Below are 18043 nucleotides of genomic sequence, written 5' to 3'. Positions count from 1 at the left end.
TGGAAACTGTCACTGTCAATCTCACCTTGCTTTCTACCCTTCTGCCAGGGACACAGCTCCCCGCTGGCACTTGTCCAATGTCTGCAAACTGCTGCTTTATATGCTTTTCCTGGTTCTCTAGGTGTCTGGGGTGGGAGGTCACATTTGGTCCCTGTGACTCCATCTGGGCTGGAAGCAGCTCTCCCGGGCTTGGGATCCTTATCCTACCACGTGGGGCTGGATTTGGAAATGTGGATACGAGCAGAGGCACATTTTAAATCTCATGTAGAAGAAGTGCCTCTCTCAGCAGAGCAGCTGTTCTCCTTTTTATTCAAGAAAGCTGTGATTTGGACTGTGACAGTTGGAGAGCCTGAGGGTTCTACCATGGGTGTGTTTTCTGTCATTCTGCCTTTGTATTGTCCTGGCTGTCACAAGGAGCCTTGAACTCTGAGTTTTGGAGGGTAGGAACATCCAGGCACGTACATCTCTCTAAGAGACAGGTGGCAGGGCTCACCACCACAGAGCCACGTGGCCACACCTGCCCTGGAAGAAGTGCTCGGGGACAAGGGTGTGTCCATGGTGAGCAAGGTCCTCTCCTTCACTCAGCTGTCCCTGAGGCTGCATGGGGGTGGGGGGGCGGGGTTGCCACATTGGAATCGATGGCAGTGTCTGAGGGGCTGGAAGGGTCTTTTTGCTTTCTATTCCAAGTATTTATGAGAATCTGTTGCTGTGTGTTTTTTTCTTTTTTTTTTAAACAGTTTTACTGAGTTGTAATTCACATACGATCCAATTTACCCACTCAAAGTGCACAAGTCAATGGTAGTATATTCACAGAGTTGTGCAGCCATCACCACAGTCAATTTCTAAGCATTTTCCTCACCTCGGAAAGAATCCCTGTGTCCTTTAGCTATTGCCCCCTCCCCCATCTCCCTCATCCCCCAGCAACCACCATCTGTCCCCTCAGATCCCCAGTACTGGACAATAAATGGAATCATGCAACACGTGATCTTCTGTGACTGGCTTCTCTTCACTGGGCATAATGTATCCAGGGTCCATCTACATTGTAGCACGTGTCAGAATGTCATTCCTTTTTATGGTCACATAGCACCCCATTGTCTGGACAGACTGCTCTCTGTTGACCCTTTCATCCATTGGTGGACATTTGGGTTGCTTCCACATTTTGGCTGTTTTGAATAATGCTGCTGTGACATGCGTGTTTGGGTTTTGGTGTGGACGTGTTTTCACTCTATTGGTAGACACCGTGCAGTGGGGTTGCTGGGTTATGCTGTCACTCTGGGCTTCCCATCAGGCTGCAGTGTCTCCCTAGCGGCTGCGGGGCTCCGTCCTCCAAGTTTTTGCCAGTGTTCATTATTGTCTGATGGAGCTGTGGGTTTGCACTATTTATTTCTAAAAAAGGATTTTCTCTAAGATCTCCCTGTCCTCGCAAATCCTGATGTAGGCTGTCGCTTTGCCCCCCACAGATTTGTCACCCCACTTCCCCTGGGTGACGGAGCTGCAAAGGATTACTCAAAGCCCATCTGTTCTGAGCAGTGAGAAGCCCCGAAGTGGTTAACTTCCCTGGAACCCTCCTTTCCCAAGGAGGCATCGCTTCCTTGGGAAATTAACCCCGAATTGGGGTTCTCTTCCTGCATTTATTTTCCAGACCAGGCAGGAAGAGGCATAGGTGGGGTTATAGTTTAACAATATAAGCTGGTAAATTTCAGTGAAACAAGCCAAATGACATTCCAGTAAGGCTATCAACAAAAGCTTGATCTTAGCAAACATTCCTTCTTACAGCTATTTCTCAGTATCTTTACATAACAATCAGTTACTAGTCTGGCCTTGAGCCAGCAACCTTGCTGTGCCACAAATCTTTATCTTATACCAGAGACTTTATAGCCTGAGGAAAATTTCCAGTCCTCTGCAAGGTCAATATTTGAAACTGCAAGGCTTTAGAAACCCAGGCCCTGTGAAGTACATATGCTTTATAGTATATTCCACAATAGGCTTTCCCCAGGAACTTTCCTGTGTTTGAACCATGGTGACTTTCTTGGAAGCTTTCCTGACAGTCAGGACTTTTGTCTCCTTCACTCTCCCCTGTTCTTTCTTCTGTATCTTGGCTTCTGATCAGGATGACGTCCTCGCACTGGGAGTCTCTGTCTCATCTGCATTTTCATGCTCACTGCCACTTGCTAGTTCTCAGTAATTCTGCCTTCAGTGAGAAGTGGCTGCTGTCTCTGTCTCCTGCAGAGGAGAGGAGAGAGAAGGATCCAGATAAGCTGAGACCAAGTGGTACCCTGGGGCAAGGACAGGAGGGCTGGCCTGTGTCCCGTGGTGCTGGCTCCTGCAGGTGTGGTGGAGGCTAAGTCCCTCAGGGGAGGAAGTCACTCCTGGTCATCCTAAGCCTGTCCCTGAATGGCTGTTTTCCCTCCAAGAGGGTTTCTGCTTTTTCCTTTTGCTGGGAAGGATGCTTGGGTCTTAGTGGAAAATACGTTCATCAGCACATCTCTGTGCTCTCAAGAAAGATGACAGAGCCCAGGAAAGCCTTTAGTGAGGATAGATGTGACCCCAGGCAGAGCCCCCCTTGTGAACTGCTGGTGTGGACACAGGCAGGTGTGGACACAGAGACTGCTGTGGACACAGAGACTGATGTAGATACAGAGACAGGTGTGGACACAGAGACTGATGTAGGAGGGAGGAGCAGAGTGTGGGGGAGGGGCATCCCCAGGCAAGGCCCTGACTGGTCCAGTGTCCACCAGTCACAGTGATCACATCCTCACAGCCTGACTGGTCCAGCTCCCAGGCGTGAGCCAATCAGAGCATTCCTTGGAGGATGTCAGGAGCCCCTGACTTGGTAGTACCCACAGACTTGGCCCCATCTGTGCCCCCAGCTCTGGTGTCCCCTGTCCTGGTACCCCCCAGCCTTGGTGTCCCCCATCTGTCCCTGTGCCCCCCAGCCCTGGCGTCCCCATCTGTCCCTGTGGTCCCCTCAACACCTGGGCTACTGAAGGTCCCACCTTATTGGCCTTGAACCAGGACATGGCACTTGGGGCCCTCAGGGGAGCTTGCTGAGAGAATGAATGAGGAGTAGGGTCACTGAGAGGGAGGCCTGGAAGGGGCTGGGACACCCCCTGCCCGTTTGTCCCTCCCCCACAACACTTCTTAGGAGATGAATGTGCCCCTGGGGTGTGTGTGACAGCCAGCCATGAAACAGGCTTGTGTTGGGGGGTGGGGGGCCTGGGTGGGGGCAGGGCAAGACTCCCTTTGGCCAAAAGGAGGGGCTGCCAGGAGTGGCAGGGTGAGGACATGCAGGGGGTCCAGGATTCCAGAGGTGAGCGGGGGGGGGGGCGGCTGGAGGCACTGGTGACCAGCGGGTCCATGGGAGAGTCAGGAGGTGGGTGGATGGACAGGTAGGGCCAGTGTTGAGCCCTGGATGTGGAGGATGGGCACAGGGGTGGTGGGGCCTGGGGAGGAGCGTCCAAGGGGCAGGGGCAGCCTCTCCTGCTGTCTCACCCTCACGTGCACCTTCTCTTTCCTCTGCTGAAGCTCACATCCCTGAGATAACAGGCTCCCCTCTGACCAGCGGAACTGCACAGATAATACCCAGAGGTGGCCGTTGCAGGACTCATTGTGGAGTTGGGTCTGACATCCCCGGCGGGGTGGGATTTCCTGTCTGTGGAGATGTGGTGCTGTTCCCTCATGTGACAGGGGCCTCATGTGTGCCCCTCTCTCCAAGTGAACTGGAAAGGACCGAGCCCTGCCCCCCTGTGGATTCGGAGGAAATAGGTCATGTCAGGATCCCATGTCACCTCTCTGCTTCTTTGAGGTGGTCCATGGACATGAGGTCCTCACTTTGTGATCCTCTTGGGGAAGCAGGTTGGGGTGGGCTGACTGGACAGGTAGAGTTTGGACAGTGCGACTGTCCCTCGGTACAGTGGTGCCTGATGGACTCCTTGGGGGGAGTCTTCATTCTATACCTGGACAGGGGACAGGAACCTGATCCCAACAGCGGGAAGGAGGTGCCATTCAATTCCAGAGAACTGACTACTGATAGAGGGACACTCAATCACCCAGTTCTCAGTCCATGTCAGACCCACCTGGGAGCCCCACTATACAGAGGGGATCCCTTGGACCCTGAACAGAGACTGGAGCCCCTCAAACTCCTATACCCCACTGGGGCAGAATTAGGGGTCTTGGCCTTCCAGGGCCTGAGAAGTCAGGACCCACATCACAGGGTGTCTGGTCCTCTGCTGGGCTGTGCGCCCCACCCTGGGACTTATGAGTACCCAGATGGGCATCAGGGAGGTGGCGGCTCATGTCACATGGGGGCCCTGGTACTGAATCATGCACTTCCCCGGGTCTGGATTGGAGGGTGGAGAGCCTTTCCTCCACCCCTATCCTGGTCTGGAGGGATAAATGCGGAGAGGAGAGTGGGCTGTGTAGAGAAGAACAGAGACTGGCCAGGGTAAGTTCCCCACCCTTGGAGATCCTGACCTCTGTGTGTCGGCCTGGAGCAGAGTGGCCGAACCTCAGACCCAGACCATGAGACCCCAAACCCCCCAGCCTGGACCCACACTCCAATCCTCACGGGTCCTGGATGCACACAACACTCTGTAGACCCCTGCCCGTGGCCCTGCCCCCAGCTGGGCTCACGCTGCCCCTCCGTGCTCCCCCCAGATGCTGACCCTGCTGGTGTTGGCACTGCCCATCCTGGGGAGCCTCGTCCACATGGCCCCCAGTGAGTTATGACCCCTCTGCCCTTTCCCTGCCCCCTCACCCCACACCCCACAGGCCGGGCGATGGGGGAACTGGGGGAAGCCCAGGGTTGCCCCAGCTGCAGGGGAGAGTGAGCCCAGGGTGGGGCCGCACCCTGGTCCTGAACTTGGTCCTGCCCCAGCCCCAGGCCCGGCCCTGGAGCGAGCAGGCATCGTGGGGGGGCAGGAGGCTCCTGGGAGCAAGTGGCCCTGGCAGGTGAGCCTGAGACTCAGTATCAAGTACTGGATGCACATCTGCGGGGGTTCCCTCATCCACCCCCAGTGGGTGCTGACCGCAGCGCACTGCGTGGGACCGTGAGTCTCCATGGGGCCTGGTGGGGTGGGGTGAGGGGCCTGGTGTCCTTCCGTGCTCCTGGGTGCTCCGGGACACTGCGATGATGGGCTCCAGGTGAGACCTCCTGAGTAGGAGCCTCCCCTCCCCAGGGCCCTCATAAACCCCGAATTGTTCCGGGTGCAGCTGCGTGAACAGCACCTCTACTACGGCGACGAGCTGCTGCCCATCAGCAGGGTCATCCCCCACCCCGACTACTACATGGCCCAGGATGGGGCGGACATCGCCCTGCTGGAGCTCGAGGACCCCGTGAACATCTCCAGCCACATCCAAACGGTGGCTCTGCCCCCTGCCTCGCAGACCTTCCCTGCAGGGATGCGTTGCTGGGTGACCGGTTGGGGTGATGTGGACAATGATGGTGCGTGTGGGAACAGCTGGAAGTCTTGGATGGGGGGACCAGCTGACACCCACAGCCCCGGCCTCAGGTTCCCCATGGGGAAGGTCCTGACGGGCTGGCTCAGGGATGCTGCCCCTCTTTTCTTACCCCACAGAACCCCTCCCACCGCCGTTTCCCCTGAAGCAGGTGAAGGTCCCCATTGTGGAAAACCACGTTTGTGATGCAAAATACCACACTGGCCTCTCCACGGGGGACAACATCCACATTGTCCGTGACGACATGCTGTGTGCTGGGAATAGCCGGAGAGACTCCTGCCAGGTGAGCCCCACCTGCCCCTAACCCCCATCCCCCCACCTGCCCCCAAACTCCACCCTCCCACCCTGCCAGTGAGCGCTGTCCCCTGCCCTCTGCAGGGCGACTCTGGAGGGCCCCTGGTCTGCAGGGTGAACGGCACCTGGCTGCAGGCGGGCGTGGTCAGTTGGGGCGAGGGCTGCGCTCAGCCCAACCGGCCCGGCGTCTACACCCGCGTCACCCACTATTTGGACTGGATCCACCGCTATGTCCCCAAGGAGCCCTGAACCGGGTTTGCAGTCACTGGAGAAGCCAAGCCCCTCCTGTCGCTAACACTGCTGCTTCTGCCTAGGTGGCATCTCCCCACTTCTCCGTCTCCTGCCCTGAGCCCCCTCCCGTCTGGAGCTCGCCCCCCAAGCTCTCTCCTGGCCCCCCAAGCCTCCTCTGCCCAGGTGTGGGGTCTCATTAAAGTGCGTGAAAAGCAGTGTGGTCGTCGCCATGTTTCTGGTTGTGGCCTCTCTGGGGAGCATGGGCCAGGGCAGGGCTGGGTGCAGCTACTGCCGCACACCTGACGGTCTTCAGTGGAGGATGTGCAGGCCAGGACATGGGAGACTACGACTCTGGAGGAAGCAGCACAGCTCCCCGGGGCTGGGGGCAGTGGAGGACGTGGACAGCAGGGCCTGGTTGCTGGGGAGAGGGGATTGGGTGGACTTGTGCCCAGGGCTGTCCTCTTATCTGGCCCAGCTCAGCCCAGTGACAGCTGACAGATGACATGAGCACTGGGTTTATCAGGAAGGTCAAGGCTATGCCAAGGCTAGGTCGAGCCACAGGGGGTATGGGAATGGGGGGGCTGGGTCCAGCCCCTCTCTTGGTGTCCAGCCTGGGTTTCCCCAGAGGGGACAGTGCCCAGGTAGTCAGACCACTGCAGACAGACACAGCCTGAGCTTCGGGTCTCCCAGGGTCCTGGGTCATAGGAGACCCCACCATGTCGGGGGATATTGCCAGGGCCAGGCCACCCCCTCTCTATGTCTCTCCTGTCCTGGGGGGACAGAAACTGTGTTGCAGGGTTGCTAGGACCACACAAGATGGTGTTTGGAGTTTCTTTCTTGGCAGCAGACCTGGGATTGTGGGGTGGTGTGTTGAGGGCTCTGCAGGGAGCTGTGTGATGGGGAGCAGCAGGGGAGACAGATCCCCGATGCTGGAGGCAAAGCTTGCTGGGACAGATGGGGGCTTTAAGTCTCTTCCATGGGGAACTGGGGATGGCCCTGATGGGTCAGGACTCAGAGAACCTGGCCCATTTTGTGTTGCTTATAACAGAATACCTCAAACTGGGTAATTCATAAAGAAAACAAAATTTATTTCTTGCTTAGAGGCTGGGAAATCCAGCATCCAAAAGGCATATCTGCTGAGGGACTTCTTCCTGGTGGAGATTTTCTGCAGAGTCCTGAGGTGGCACAGGGCGTCCCACAGCGAGGAGGGACAAGAGCCACCCACACACTTTCCTCCCACCTTACAAAGCCCCCAGTCTGCTCTCTGATAACCCACTAAACAATTAACCCACTCATCAGGATGGCAGGGCCCTCACGGTCTGGTCACCTCCCAAAGGCCCCACCCCTCCACACTGCCACATTGGGGGTCAGGCTCCCACATGAGCTTTGGAGGGGGCATTCAGTCTGTGGTAACTGTCCTCCCTCCGCACCCCCCCCAACTGGGCAGCATCAGGCTGCCGGGCCCTGGGTGTGGGTAGCCTGGGCCAGGACACCCAGGCTCAGACCCCACTCCCCTTGTGCAGGGCTGACCCAGCAGGTCCCACCTTCCCCGAGGCGCAACCGCCCGGGTGTGCGGCAGTCATGGGGGAGGGGGGAGGAAGGGCCCTGCCTGTCACGTGTGCAGCGTGTGCCCTGCACTCGGAGGGGGACGTTGATGTTGTCCTTATTTTTCACCAGGTCAAACATTAAATCCGCGCTTTTGAGCTGCGGCTACCGGCCAGGAGCTGGCCAAGTCTGTGCCCTGTGAAGCCATGTCCTGATGGATAAGAATGCAACCCCCCTCTGTGCCTCAGTTTCCCTACATCTAAGAGGGGATCGGTCACTACCCAAGGCCCCTAATCAGCTGCGCGAATGGTCCCCGGCCAGACAGAGGATGTTAGGAATAGCGTGCCTTAGGCTGGGCAGCTGAGGGACTGTCCACCTGATCTCCAGTGTAGACCACAGGACCCACAGAAGGATGTGTGGACAGGGACATCATGGAGGGTGCGTTTTCACAGGGGACTGAGCTGTCTCCAGCAGGCTGTGTCAGTCTCAGGCTGGGACCCTTCTGAGGAACCCCAAAGACTGGGCTACTGGAGGATGGAGGAGGGATGGTCGGTGTGCCCCACAGGAACCAGGGAGGGCTTCCTGGAGGGGATGGCACTGATCCCATTCCCACCCCAGTGAGAAGAAAAGGCTCAGCTTTGCAGCCAGGACACCTGGGTTCTGTCCCGTCCCTGCTGTTGTCTGTGTCCCTGAGCCAGCCACTTACTGCCTGGGCTGCAAGGTCCACGTGGGGGCGAATGGACATGATGACCCCTCCCTGCGGGGTGAGCGGGGGGACAGGCAGGACCTGCCGTTGGAGTCCTCGCCTCCTTGTCCATCCTCCCTCCCTGCCCTGGAGCAGCAGTGTGGCTGTCCTCAGTCCACTCCTGTTGTCCCTGCAGTAAGTGGGCACCACGACCCTCGGGTCTTGTAGCCTCCTGTTGCTCCTGGCTGTGCCCAGTGGGTGACCCAGCCTGGTTGTGTGGGTAGGGGCTGCCTGGGGCTGGTGTGGACCCTGCTGTCTCTCTGGGCCTCCTGCAGCTGTGGTATTTATTTCCCATCAACCATGGAGTTGCAGCTTGGCAGACAGACCCCTTGTCCCTGGGCCTAGGGGAGCTGTGAGCCCCAGTGGGAGTTGGAGTGAAGCTGGGGCTGTCTGAGTCCCCCTTCATTGTGAGGTGCTATGCCTTCTCTGCACAGCCTGCACCCCGTGGCTGTGTGGCCCAGCATCAATGCCTGGGGACAGGGTGGGAGGGGGACAGAGGCGTGAATGTGGGATGGAGGTGCCTGCAGCCCCAGACCCCGGACCCCTGGTGAGTTCCTCCTCTGAGTGGGACCTAGGAGCAGTGCTTGGCACCCTGGCCTGGGATGACAGCTGGCCAGACGCCACCCTCCCAGTCTGGTTCCTGGCTCCAGCTGCCAGGGCCACCCTGAGGCCTGGTGGATATCCCCCACCCCTTCCCTCCCACACCTGGGCCTGCCCCTCTGTCTCCTCGCCTCAGGTGTCTCCTGTGGGGTTCCGCAGCCAGGTACATCCCCAACAGGTGTGTGGGAAGGGGACAGAGGAGGCCTGCCTGAAGACCCCAGAGAGGACCCAGTGTCCTTCCTGGGGGATCACACCACGAGACTCAGGGAGGCTGCATAGCTCACCAGGGTGGTTCCCACTTAAATCTCTTGGTGGTAGTGGTAGGGGGGTGTTGCCAGCCCCCCCCCCAGGGCTGCTCCTCTGTCCTCTGCAGCTAATTTGTATCTTGCCGGGAGATACTGCAAGGCTGCAAAGATAACCTGCAACTCCTCAGCCTCCTCCCCAACACCCCCGTCCGCTGAGGATCATTGCGGGCGTCAGGTGCTGCTGGTGCTGCTTCCTGGGGTGCCCTTCTCACCCAGCATCTGTTTAGCTGGGGAGAGCTGCCCACCCCCATCTCCCACTCCTCTCCACGTGTGTATCTGTGTTGGTGGCGCAGATTCACCACTTCCCAAGTGACTGGTGTGTGGGTTATAATCTATCAGCTCATTACTTTGAAGCTCAAGTTGTCCTCGAGTTGGCCAGTGGGAGCCCCCTCAAGCTGACTTCCATGCCTTAATTTTAAATAACTTATTTCGGTGAAATTCACGTAAGAGAAAATCAACACTATCAAGTGCATGACCCAGCAGCCTTTAGGGTGTTTGCAATGTGGTATGACCACCAGCACTATCCAGTTCCAAGTACTTTCATGCTCCACAAGGAAGCCCCGTCCCCACTAAGCAGTCATCCCCTGTCCCTCCCCTAGCCACCTGGGTCTTTCTAGTGGCCATCATTCTCTGCGCCCCTGCCTAGCTCCCCGCTTTCTGGCACAGTAGGGTGCTCCAGGCCCCCTTGGTTCTGACCCCTGCCGTGGGGAAATCTCCAAGAAGGTGGGAAAGGGGTGGTCAGGGAAGGCTTCCTGGAGGAAGGGCAGTGGGCTGGGGAGCAGGCCTCTTGGGATCCCCCACCGACAACCCCTCCTCCTCTGGCTCAGGGTGTGACCGGCCTCAGGTTTCCACTGCAGGGGGCTGCATCATGGGGGGCACTCACTGGCGCAGGGTGCATGTGTGCGGAGGGTCCGGGCTCAGCCCCTGGTGGGTGCTCACAACTGCCCACTGCTCCTCTGGGTGAGTGTCCAAGGTGAGCAGAGGTAGCCCGAGTGCCTGGGCCCGCTTGGGGGCCGGCAGCACAGCAGAGGCCTCCACTGGGCCTTGGACTCACTTCTGAGCCTGGGAACTCTCTGGGCCTCAGTTTCCCCTTCTGCCCACCTGATGGGGCAGTGTGCAACCCCTGGGCATTCGTGGTGGCCAGAGTGGCTGGCACTGGCCTCAGAGGTTTCCTGAGCCCAGCCCCTGTGAGGCTGCTTCTGGCGTCTCTGTGCACCTCGGGTGGGCAGCTCCTGTCCTCCCCACTGCCTGTCCCTTCTTCATGTGGAGCTGAAATGGGCCCCTTGGGGTCTCAGGAGTGTCATTGCCTCTAGCAAACGCCAGGGGCTCCCGGGCCCCCAAAGTGCTGCCGCAGTTGTTGGGGGCAGCATCGTTGCTCAGGCTCTGGCCCTGATGTCCAGAGCAGCTGCTTCTGCTGAGCCGAGGAGGGAAGAATCCAGCATCGGATCCTGGAGGGGGTGGGGTCTGGGTGGGCCCGACGCCAACCTCTTGGCTCTGCATCTGGCTACTCTGAGCGGTGACCCCTCCTTCCCTTTCAGGTCCTTGAATTCATCTGACTACCGGGTTCACTTGAGAGAGCTGGAGATCACTCTGTCCCCCATTTCTCCACCCTGAGGAAGAACGTCCTTTACCTTAGCCCCCCAGGACCACAAGGGGCCAGTAGGGACCTTGCCCTGGTACAGTTGAGCACTAGTGACCCTCTTCATCTCCCGCCTGGACACCTCAGCTGACTTCTGCCCTTGGACATGGGGCTGGCCACTGGCTGGGGCTACACATGGAAAGGAGGTGAAAAGCACCCCGTGGGGACAACAGACCAGCACAAGTCACTGCCTGCTCCCAGTGGCTCTGATATCCAGCCAGGGCCACCCCATCTCAAAATCCACACGCTGATCCACACTGAAGTCCAAATGTCTGACCCGCAACTGCTGTGCCAGTGACCAGGGTCCCTGGTGTGGGATGTGTGTCTGGGTGAGGGCCGCCACTCCGCCACTCCCCCCAGTGCACAGGCTGCTGCATGAACTTCCCCTAAAGCCTGTCCAGCCTGTAGGAGGTGGGGGTTTCCATGGTGGTGGACACAGAGTCCTACAGCCAGGACAACCCTAACCCAGGTGGCGGCATCATTCGGCCAGACATGCTGTGTGCCCAGGGCCCTGTGAATGCCTGCCAGCTGAGCTGGGTGGGCACCGAGAAGAACGAGGAGCCCTGAGCCTGCAGGGGTCCCCAGCTCTTCAGTGTCTCAGCCTTCACCCTCCTCCGCCCCTCAGGATGGCCCCCGAGGCCTCTGGCATACAGGTGGACGGTGCCTGGCGGCAGGCCAGACTGGTGAGCACAGATGGGGACTGCAACACACTGACCCGCCTGGGATCTACACCTTTGTCCCCTCTTATGTGACCTAGATCTGCCGACATATCCTGGCATCAGGGGGCGCAGAGTCTGATGCCCTGGGCTGCCTGGCCCCACCTCCAGGCTGACTTCTTCCTGCCAGGGTCCTCCCCATTCCACTTCTCTGCATCCCTGCAGCCAAGTGCCGACTGCAGAGCCTAGGTCAGCTTTCCCTCGCCTCCCTGACTTCTGACCCTTGACCCTGATCTCAACTCCTCCTCCTGGGTCAGCTCTCCCTCCCATCCAACTTCTGAGCCTTGACTGATGGTGGTAATCAAAGCGTGTTTCTTAAATAAGTTAGTCTTTATTCTCTCCCTTCCCCTTCCCCGACTTGAGTTTTCTGCATCGGATTATTGCAATGTTGAACCTGAATTTATAAAACGAATGAAACAGAACAGAGGGTGTCAGCTGAAACCTTGCTCCTGAAGCCCCACGGAGGGCAGAGCCCCGTCAGCATTGGGGCTCCTTACTGCATGGCCATGGCTCCCTGTCCATGTGGCGCCTCCCAGAGAGCCCCTGGCTGCTTCCTGGGGGACCCCCGCAGAGGGCCATGTGGCGCAGTGGGGGAGGGTGTGTGTGAGGGTGTGATGGACGGGAGGGAGGGACTGGACTGTGAGCAGAGAAGACATTTGGCCGCAGTGGCCTCAGGGACCAGACCTGCTGCCGTGAAGGCAGGGGTGGCCCCAAGCGTGTGTTCCCTATAAAAATACGTGGACTGTGAGGGTGGAGCTCCGGTGCCTTCCTCTCAATAGTGGGTTTCTGCTCCTTGTCCCAGAGATGCAGCCTCACTCCTTGCGGGACTGCTGACCTGGCCACCGTCATGGCCTGGGATGGCAGTGGCAAACTTGGGAAAACCCGAACCCAATGGAGGGTCTCAGGGCCAAGAGGCTACTCCCTGCTTCCAGCATCTCCTGCCTCTCCCTGGGCTGACGTCGGCCCTGGGCCCTTCTGCCCATGGTGGGGCCTGAGCCGGGGCCCACGTATGGCCCCGCCCGGGGCCACCACCCCAGTGGGTGCCCCAGACCCCAGTGCCAAAGCCCTGTGTGCAGTCAGCCCTGAGCTACACTGGCTCCTCTGCACTGCTGCCCTGCACAGGGGTGGCTGGGGGGGACCGTGGTTTCTTCAGGGTACTCTGGGGAACTGTAAGGTGCGCCCCCAGCCCCTTCTCTGGGGGGTCCCCGGAGGACATGGGAGGCTCTTTTTCCAGGGGTTCCAGAGGTGCCACAGCCCCTGAGGAGGCAGCTCTGGGTTCTGGGGTTGCACTGTGGCCACCGTCCAAGAAAAGGTCTCCAGCAGGGCCTCCCACATCCAGCGGCTCAAAGGTGAAGTTGGGGACAGTGAGGTGCTCTGCCCGGCAGGAGGCCTGGCCCCGCCGCTCCCCCTTGGCTGCAGGGTCTCCGCCCACACCCAGGCCCTCCATGGGCTCCAGCGGGTCCCGGTGGGGGGTGGCCTCACAGGATGGGGTTCTGCGCCGCAGGGTGGTGCTGCGACCTTCTGCTGCGGGGGGCCGAGGGGGCCCCTCCTTCTCCACTGGGGGATCTATGGAGATGCAGGGAGGGCTCATCTTCTTCTTCCTGCGTGCCCCTAGTGTGGGTTCAGCCTCCAGGACTCTAGACTTTACCTCCCCAGGCTCCAGGCAGCCGTCCCCATTGCCTGGCTCTGCCGAGGGCCGCCTCTGCTCGTCCACGTGGCCCGGCTTGTCCAGGAAGCCCTGGGCATCAACACTGTAGAACCTGCACAGGTCCCGCTTGCTGCCCACCACCCCGCGGCCTGCAGCGGAGGCTGAGGGGCTGCGGGGCTCAGCTGCAGGCGGCCAGGGCTGGGCCGAGCTGGTGATGTGGCTGACCTCCTCGTCGGCTGGGTCTGAGGCCTCGGCCTCCTCTCCACCTGGGGCCACTGGCCGGCTGGACACGCAGCGCTGTCCGAAAGCGTGCTTGCGGGTATGGACGCTGGCAGGCTGAGGGGAACAGGGTGGGGACCGCAGGGAGCCCCTCAGGGACACCTGCCTTGCCGGGGTCTTCTCAACAGGCTCCCCAGAGTCGGGGACACTGTCCCCAGGACCGTCAATCTGCCCTTCCAGGGACTCGGTGTGCACGGCTTCCTGCTAGGGCATGGGGTCCAGGTAAGGAGTGAGACACCAGGGAGAGCCCAGTCAGTAGCCAGGGATCCCTCCCCATCTGGGCCCTGGGGAGTTCAGAGAGGGCAGGTCCCCTGGATGACTCCTGACTCTTCAAGGCTGGGGGCCCAGGTGGGATGGGGCTGGGGGCTGCTGGAGCGGATGTCACGGTCCCTGATCTGTGAGGCCCCAGACAAGCCTGCACCCCCACTCTGTGGGCCAAAATGGAGGGGAGTGCCTTTGGGGTCTGAGCTCCCATGGGCAGAGCCTGCCACAGGAGAATATGATAGGCACAGTCCTGGGGCCGGGGCCAATTCCAGTCCACCAACAGTGCCAGCCCCGCTCAACACCCCAAGGATGGGACTGTCCTGACGGCTCTTGCGCTGGCCAGCAGGAGCGGAGGTGGGGGTAGTAGAGGAGGCAGAGACCGGGTGGTCTGGGCACAAGTGGGGACCATGAGGCCTGGCGCTCTGGCCACTGTGGTGGCTGGATGCTCCTGGCTATGCTGAGTGCCCAGCTGGGCTCAACACCCGGGGATCTGCCAGGCAGCAGACAGGACACTCGGGGTACCAAGGACCAGTGCCCTTGCTCACCCTTCAAATGGGGAAAGAAGTCCCTGTGGAACCCCAGTGGTGGCTGCAGGTCGCGGGCTTCTCCTACCTGTCTGCAGAGCAGCCGGCTGAGGCTGGGGGAACGGGATGTGCCCCGAGGGGACGGAGCCTGGAGAGTGTTGCTGCCTCTGGCCGGGGAGGATGCAGCTGATGGGACCTGGAGAGAGGCCCAGGACTCCAGGGGTGGCGAGTGAGTGGGGGCGGCCGATCCTGAGGCAGGGGCACATCTGAGCCTGCAGCCTGCCCAGCCTGTCCTCCCACCCAGCCCACGTCCTCCCCGCTCTGACCCATCCTGCTGCTGCCCCTGCTGGAGGCTGTACCTGAGGGGTCCATGCCAGCGTAGGTTTCCATCTCTACTTCCTGCAGCGGGTGAGAGTTGGGGGCTGAGGCGGGTGCCACGGGCCGGAACATGTAGCTGTCGTTGGGCAGCGAGAGCATCCTGGACACAGACACCTTGCGTGCAACGAGGAGGCTTGGGGTGTCCGGCCCTGCGCCCAAGCTCTCCTGGGGTGCAGGCCTGGGGCGGGGTGGGGGCCCCTGTGCCATCTCCAGTGCGATCTCAGCGTCCAGCTCAGCGTCTTCTCGGGCCTCCTTGTTACTCTCTTCCAGGTGCTTCATGAGCACGGCCACCACCACGTTGACCAGCACGAACTGGGCAACCAGAACAAAGGTCACGAAGTAGACGGGTGACAGTGCGGGCAGGTAGCTGAGGCAGTGCTTGTCCTCGCGGGTGCACTCGCGCAGCGTGTCCTGCGGGCAGGTCAGTGTATAAAGGGCTCGGTGTCCATCTCTACCCTGCCCTGTGAGGACGGACCGCCACAGTCTCCAGGAGAACCGGCAGCCTGTGCCCCGCCCGTCGCGAGGACTGTGTACCTTCATGATGCCATTCCAGTTGTCCCCAGTGGACACACGGAACAGCGTGAGGAAGGCCATGCCGAAGTTGGTGAAGGTGGCATGCCGGCTCAGGCCCTCGCAGGGGTTGTCCTCACTGCACTCTGCGAGGGACAGAGACACACGCCTGGTCAGCTCAGGCCTGCTTGGGGGGCAGGTACAGTGCACATACCCGGCCTCCACCATGGCTTCCCAGGGACATAGGAAGCAGGGACAGCCTGGGCTGCATATGGACAAGCCCCCAGTGGGTGTAGGGGTTGCTGGGGGTGTGACCTGGAGCCCACGGGCCATGATCTCTGCTGCCCAGCTCTGACCATCAGCAGACAAGGCTTCCTGCTCTCCACCTTCCCGCTTCCCCGCCTCAGCTCACTGCCCCAGTGGCCAACACGCCCTCAGTCCTGAGGAGTGATGGCCCCCCAGGCGAGGAGCCTCAGCTACTGGGCCTGGGCCAGGAGTCATCAGGCCTAGCTGAGGGGGAGCACCGGGGTCCTGGGAAGGAGCTGGAAATGCCTATCATCTGTGACTGCGTGTGTGTGGTAGCTACAGGGAGCCCAGGCCCAGGTGTCTGAGGCACTGGCTGACCTGTACAGTCCTCCCGTGGGCACACTACAACCACGGCTGCCTCCCAGATGAGCCCACAGGGGCTTCCTGGAAGCTACTGAGGCCCCTGGGGACCCTGGCAGGCAGGGGAGGGGACCAGGCTGCCTGTGAAGAGTCCCCATCTGCCCCAACCCAGCCTGGGCAGAGTCTCAGGCCAGCGTGGGTGCCTTAGGAAATTACTGGTTGCAACCTGGAAGAGCATTAGTCTCCTGGGAACCACGTGGCATGCAGGACGACAGGCGTGTGTTTTTGCACGCACACATGCTCGCCCTTGCATGTGGCTCTGCCCGCTTGGCTGGGGTATAGGTGTGTGCCGGTCCATGTCCACGTCTGTCTCTCCCTGCATGACTGTGTATGTGTATCTGTGTCCATGTGTGTCCCTGTGTGAATGTTCCAAGTCTGCAGTACACCTCTGCATGGACAATCTGTGTTTGTAGGTGCCAGTGTCCACCTGTTAGACCTGATGGGCTGACAGGAGCAGAACGCTGCGTGGTCTGAGAGATGTGTGCCTGCGTGCAAGTGGATGGACAGACGGGTGCACCTTCCTGAACCCCCAGGTCAGCGCACAGGTCTGTCTGGGAGGGCGCGATGTGGCTGCACTCACCGAGCCTCCCAAACAGCTCCACTCCCAGGGCAGCATAGATAAAAAACAGGAGCATGAAAAGAAGGCCAAGGTTCCCTACCTACACAAGAAAGAAGCAGAACAGGATCAGGGGAGGGGACAGGAGCAGCCTCAGTTCCGCCCCGCAGGGCACTCACTGCCAGGCCCTCCCCATCCCCTCTCCCTGGAGCTCCCGCCCATGAGCCCTGAGTCCCTTCTGGCTATGGAGCCTCCTGGGGCTCCCTGTCCTTGATGGCGTCCAGAGCCGCTCCCAAGCTGCCCAAGCTGGCCTTCTCCCCCACCCCACCCCCAGCTGGTAGGGAGGATTAAACATACGGACAAACACATGGGTGGTTGGGTGGGTGGATGGCTGGGAGGGTTGGACATATGGACAGACACATGGGTGGTTGGGTAGACAGCTGGTTGGGAGGGTTGGACATATGGACAAACACATGGGTGGTTGGGTGTATGGGTGGCTGGGAGGGTTGGACGTATGGACAGACACATGGGTGGTTGTGTAGACAGCTGGCTGGGAGAGCTGGACGTATGGATGGACACATGGGTGGTTGGGAGGGCAGATGGCTGGCTGGCAGGGTTGGACGTATGGATAGACACAAGGGTGGTTGGGTGGGCAGATGGCTGGCTGGCAGGGTTGGACGTATGGATGGACACATGGGTGGTTGGGTGGGCAGATGGCTGGCTGGCAGGGTTGGACGTATGGATGGACACATGGGTGGTTGGGTGGGTAGACGGCTGTGGGCATGTGGCAGTGGGTTCACAGAAGGACTGGACACTACAGAGATGGTGCAAAGGGATGAGACTATTTCAGCTCAAGAGTCCAGAAAGGGTGAAGGTAGGGCTGTGGGCCGGGAGTGAGGATCTGGGCCTGAGCAGTTCCAAGGAGGAGAGAGCCCTGCAGCTAACACCCAGGACCTGTATGGTCCTCTGCCCACAGACAAGCCCACCTCAGCCACCTGCTATCCTCTGCCCCAATCCCTCCGATCATGCCCTGCCCCCATAAGTGGATCAGATGTTGTAGGCACTGGTTAGTGGTCTTGCCCAGAGGAATAAGGTCCAAAGGCAGGCGACCATCTCCACCCCTTCTGGCACAGCTACACCCTTCACACACACAGCACAGTGACCGCGTGACCAGACAAATAAGGGAGTGACTGAGAGTGGCTTTGTCCTTTTGGGACATCTATATAGGTGCCCGGGCCCCGCCTACCTGGGGCAGGGCTTGAACCACGGTGTCCAGCAGGGCCCGCATGCCCGTGGCCATCTTGAGCAGCTTTAGCACTGGGGCCGGGAGCAGAGCATTAGTGTGGCAGGATGGGGCCTGGGGCCCAGCTGACCCTCCCTGACTGTCCTGCTGAAACCAAGATCCACCACCTGGCACCTGCAGACACTTTTGGCCCAGTGAGGACCAGATGTAAACTGAGGGAGGACGCTCGGCATGGGCATGGAAGCCAGTGGTGGGTCCCCAGGGCAGGGTGCACAGGCCACCTACCGCGGGCGATGCGGAGTACGCGCATGATGCGGATGATGGTGGGGTTGATGGGCAGCGCGGCATTCATCTCGATCTCCTCCAGTGTGATGCCCATGATAGACAGCAGCACAATGGCCAGGTCCAGCTGGTTCCACCTGCACAAGACTCAGCGTCGGCCC

At 60.0% G+C, this 18043-nt stretch overlaps 2 protein-coding genes across 3 annotated transcripts in view; one reads left to right on the top strand and one right to left on the bottom strand.

Moving 5' to 3' along the window:
- Positions 1–4438: 4438 nt before the first annotated feature.
- On the top strand, positions 4439–6158 carry LOC134380020 (tryptase beta-2-like). The gene is made up of 6 exons (XM_063099518.1): positions 4439–4444; positions 4657–4717; positions 4877–5048; positions 5178–5443; positions 5577–5740; positions 5836–6158. Exons 2-6 carry the CDS (start codon positions 4657–4659, stop codon positions 5998–6000), a joined length of 828 nt encoding a protein of 275 aa, XP_062955588.1. The 5' UTR covers positions 4439–4444; the 3' UTR covers positions 6001–6158.
- Positions 6159–12619: 6461 nt separating this feature from the next.
- Positions 12620–18043, bottom strand: part of CACNA1H (calcium voltage-gated channel subunit alpha1 H) — a 65646-nt gene continuing 60222 nt past the window's right edge. For both annotated transcript variants that reach the window (XM_063100835.1, XM_063100834.1), the window contains 7 exons: positions 17886–18019; positions 17604–17674; positions 16382–16460; positions 15160–15281; positions 14607–15036; positions 14336–14496; positions 12620–13660 (listed from right to left, as the gene is read on the bottom strand). In XM_063100835.1, coding sequence (XP_062956905.1) covers positions 12620–13660; positions 14336–14496; positions 14607–15036; positions 15160–15281; positions 16382–16460; positions 17604–17674; positions 17886–18019 — 2038 coding nt within the window. The remainder of the gene's footprint in view (positions 13661–14335; positions 14497–14606; positions 15037–15159; positions 15282–16381; positions 16461–17603; positions 17675–17885; positions 18020–18043) is intronic.

Source organism: Cynocephalus volans, chromosome 6 (assembly GCF_027409185.1).
Source record: "Cynocephalus volans isolate mCynVol1 chromosome 6, mCynVol1.pri, whole genome shotgun sequence".
Lineage (NCBI taxonomy): Eukaryota > Metazoa > Chordata > Mammalia > Dermoptera > Cynocephalidae > Cynocephalus > Cynocephalus volans.
The sequence above is the reverse complement of the archived record's forward strand: the minus strand, read 5'-3'. Positions and strand labels throughout refer to the sequence as shown.

Bases quoted from the DNA above. Each gene is read 5' to 3' on its own strand.
- LOC134380020 (XM_063099518.1), top strand. From the start codon at position 4,657: ATGCTGACCCTGCTGGTGTTGGCACTGCCCATCCTGGGGAGCCTCGTC. The intron at 4,718-4,876 runs GTGAGTTATGAC...GTCCTGCCCCAG, and splicing joins CCTCGTCCACATGGCCCCCA to CCCCAGGCCCGGCCCTGGAG. The intron at 5,444-5,576 runs GTGCGTGTGGGA...CTTACCCCACAG, and splicing joins GGGTGATGTGGACAATGATG to AACCCCTCCCACCGCCGTTT.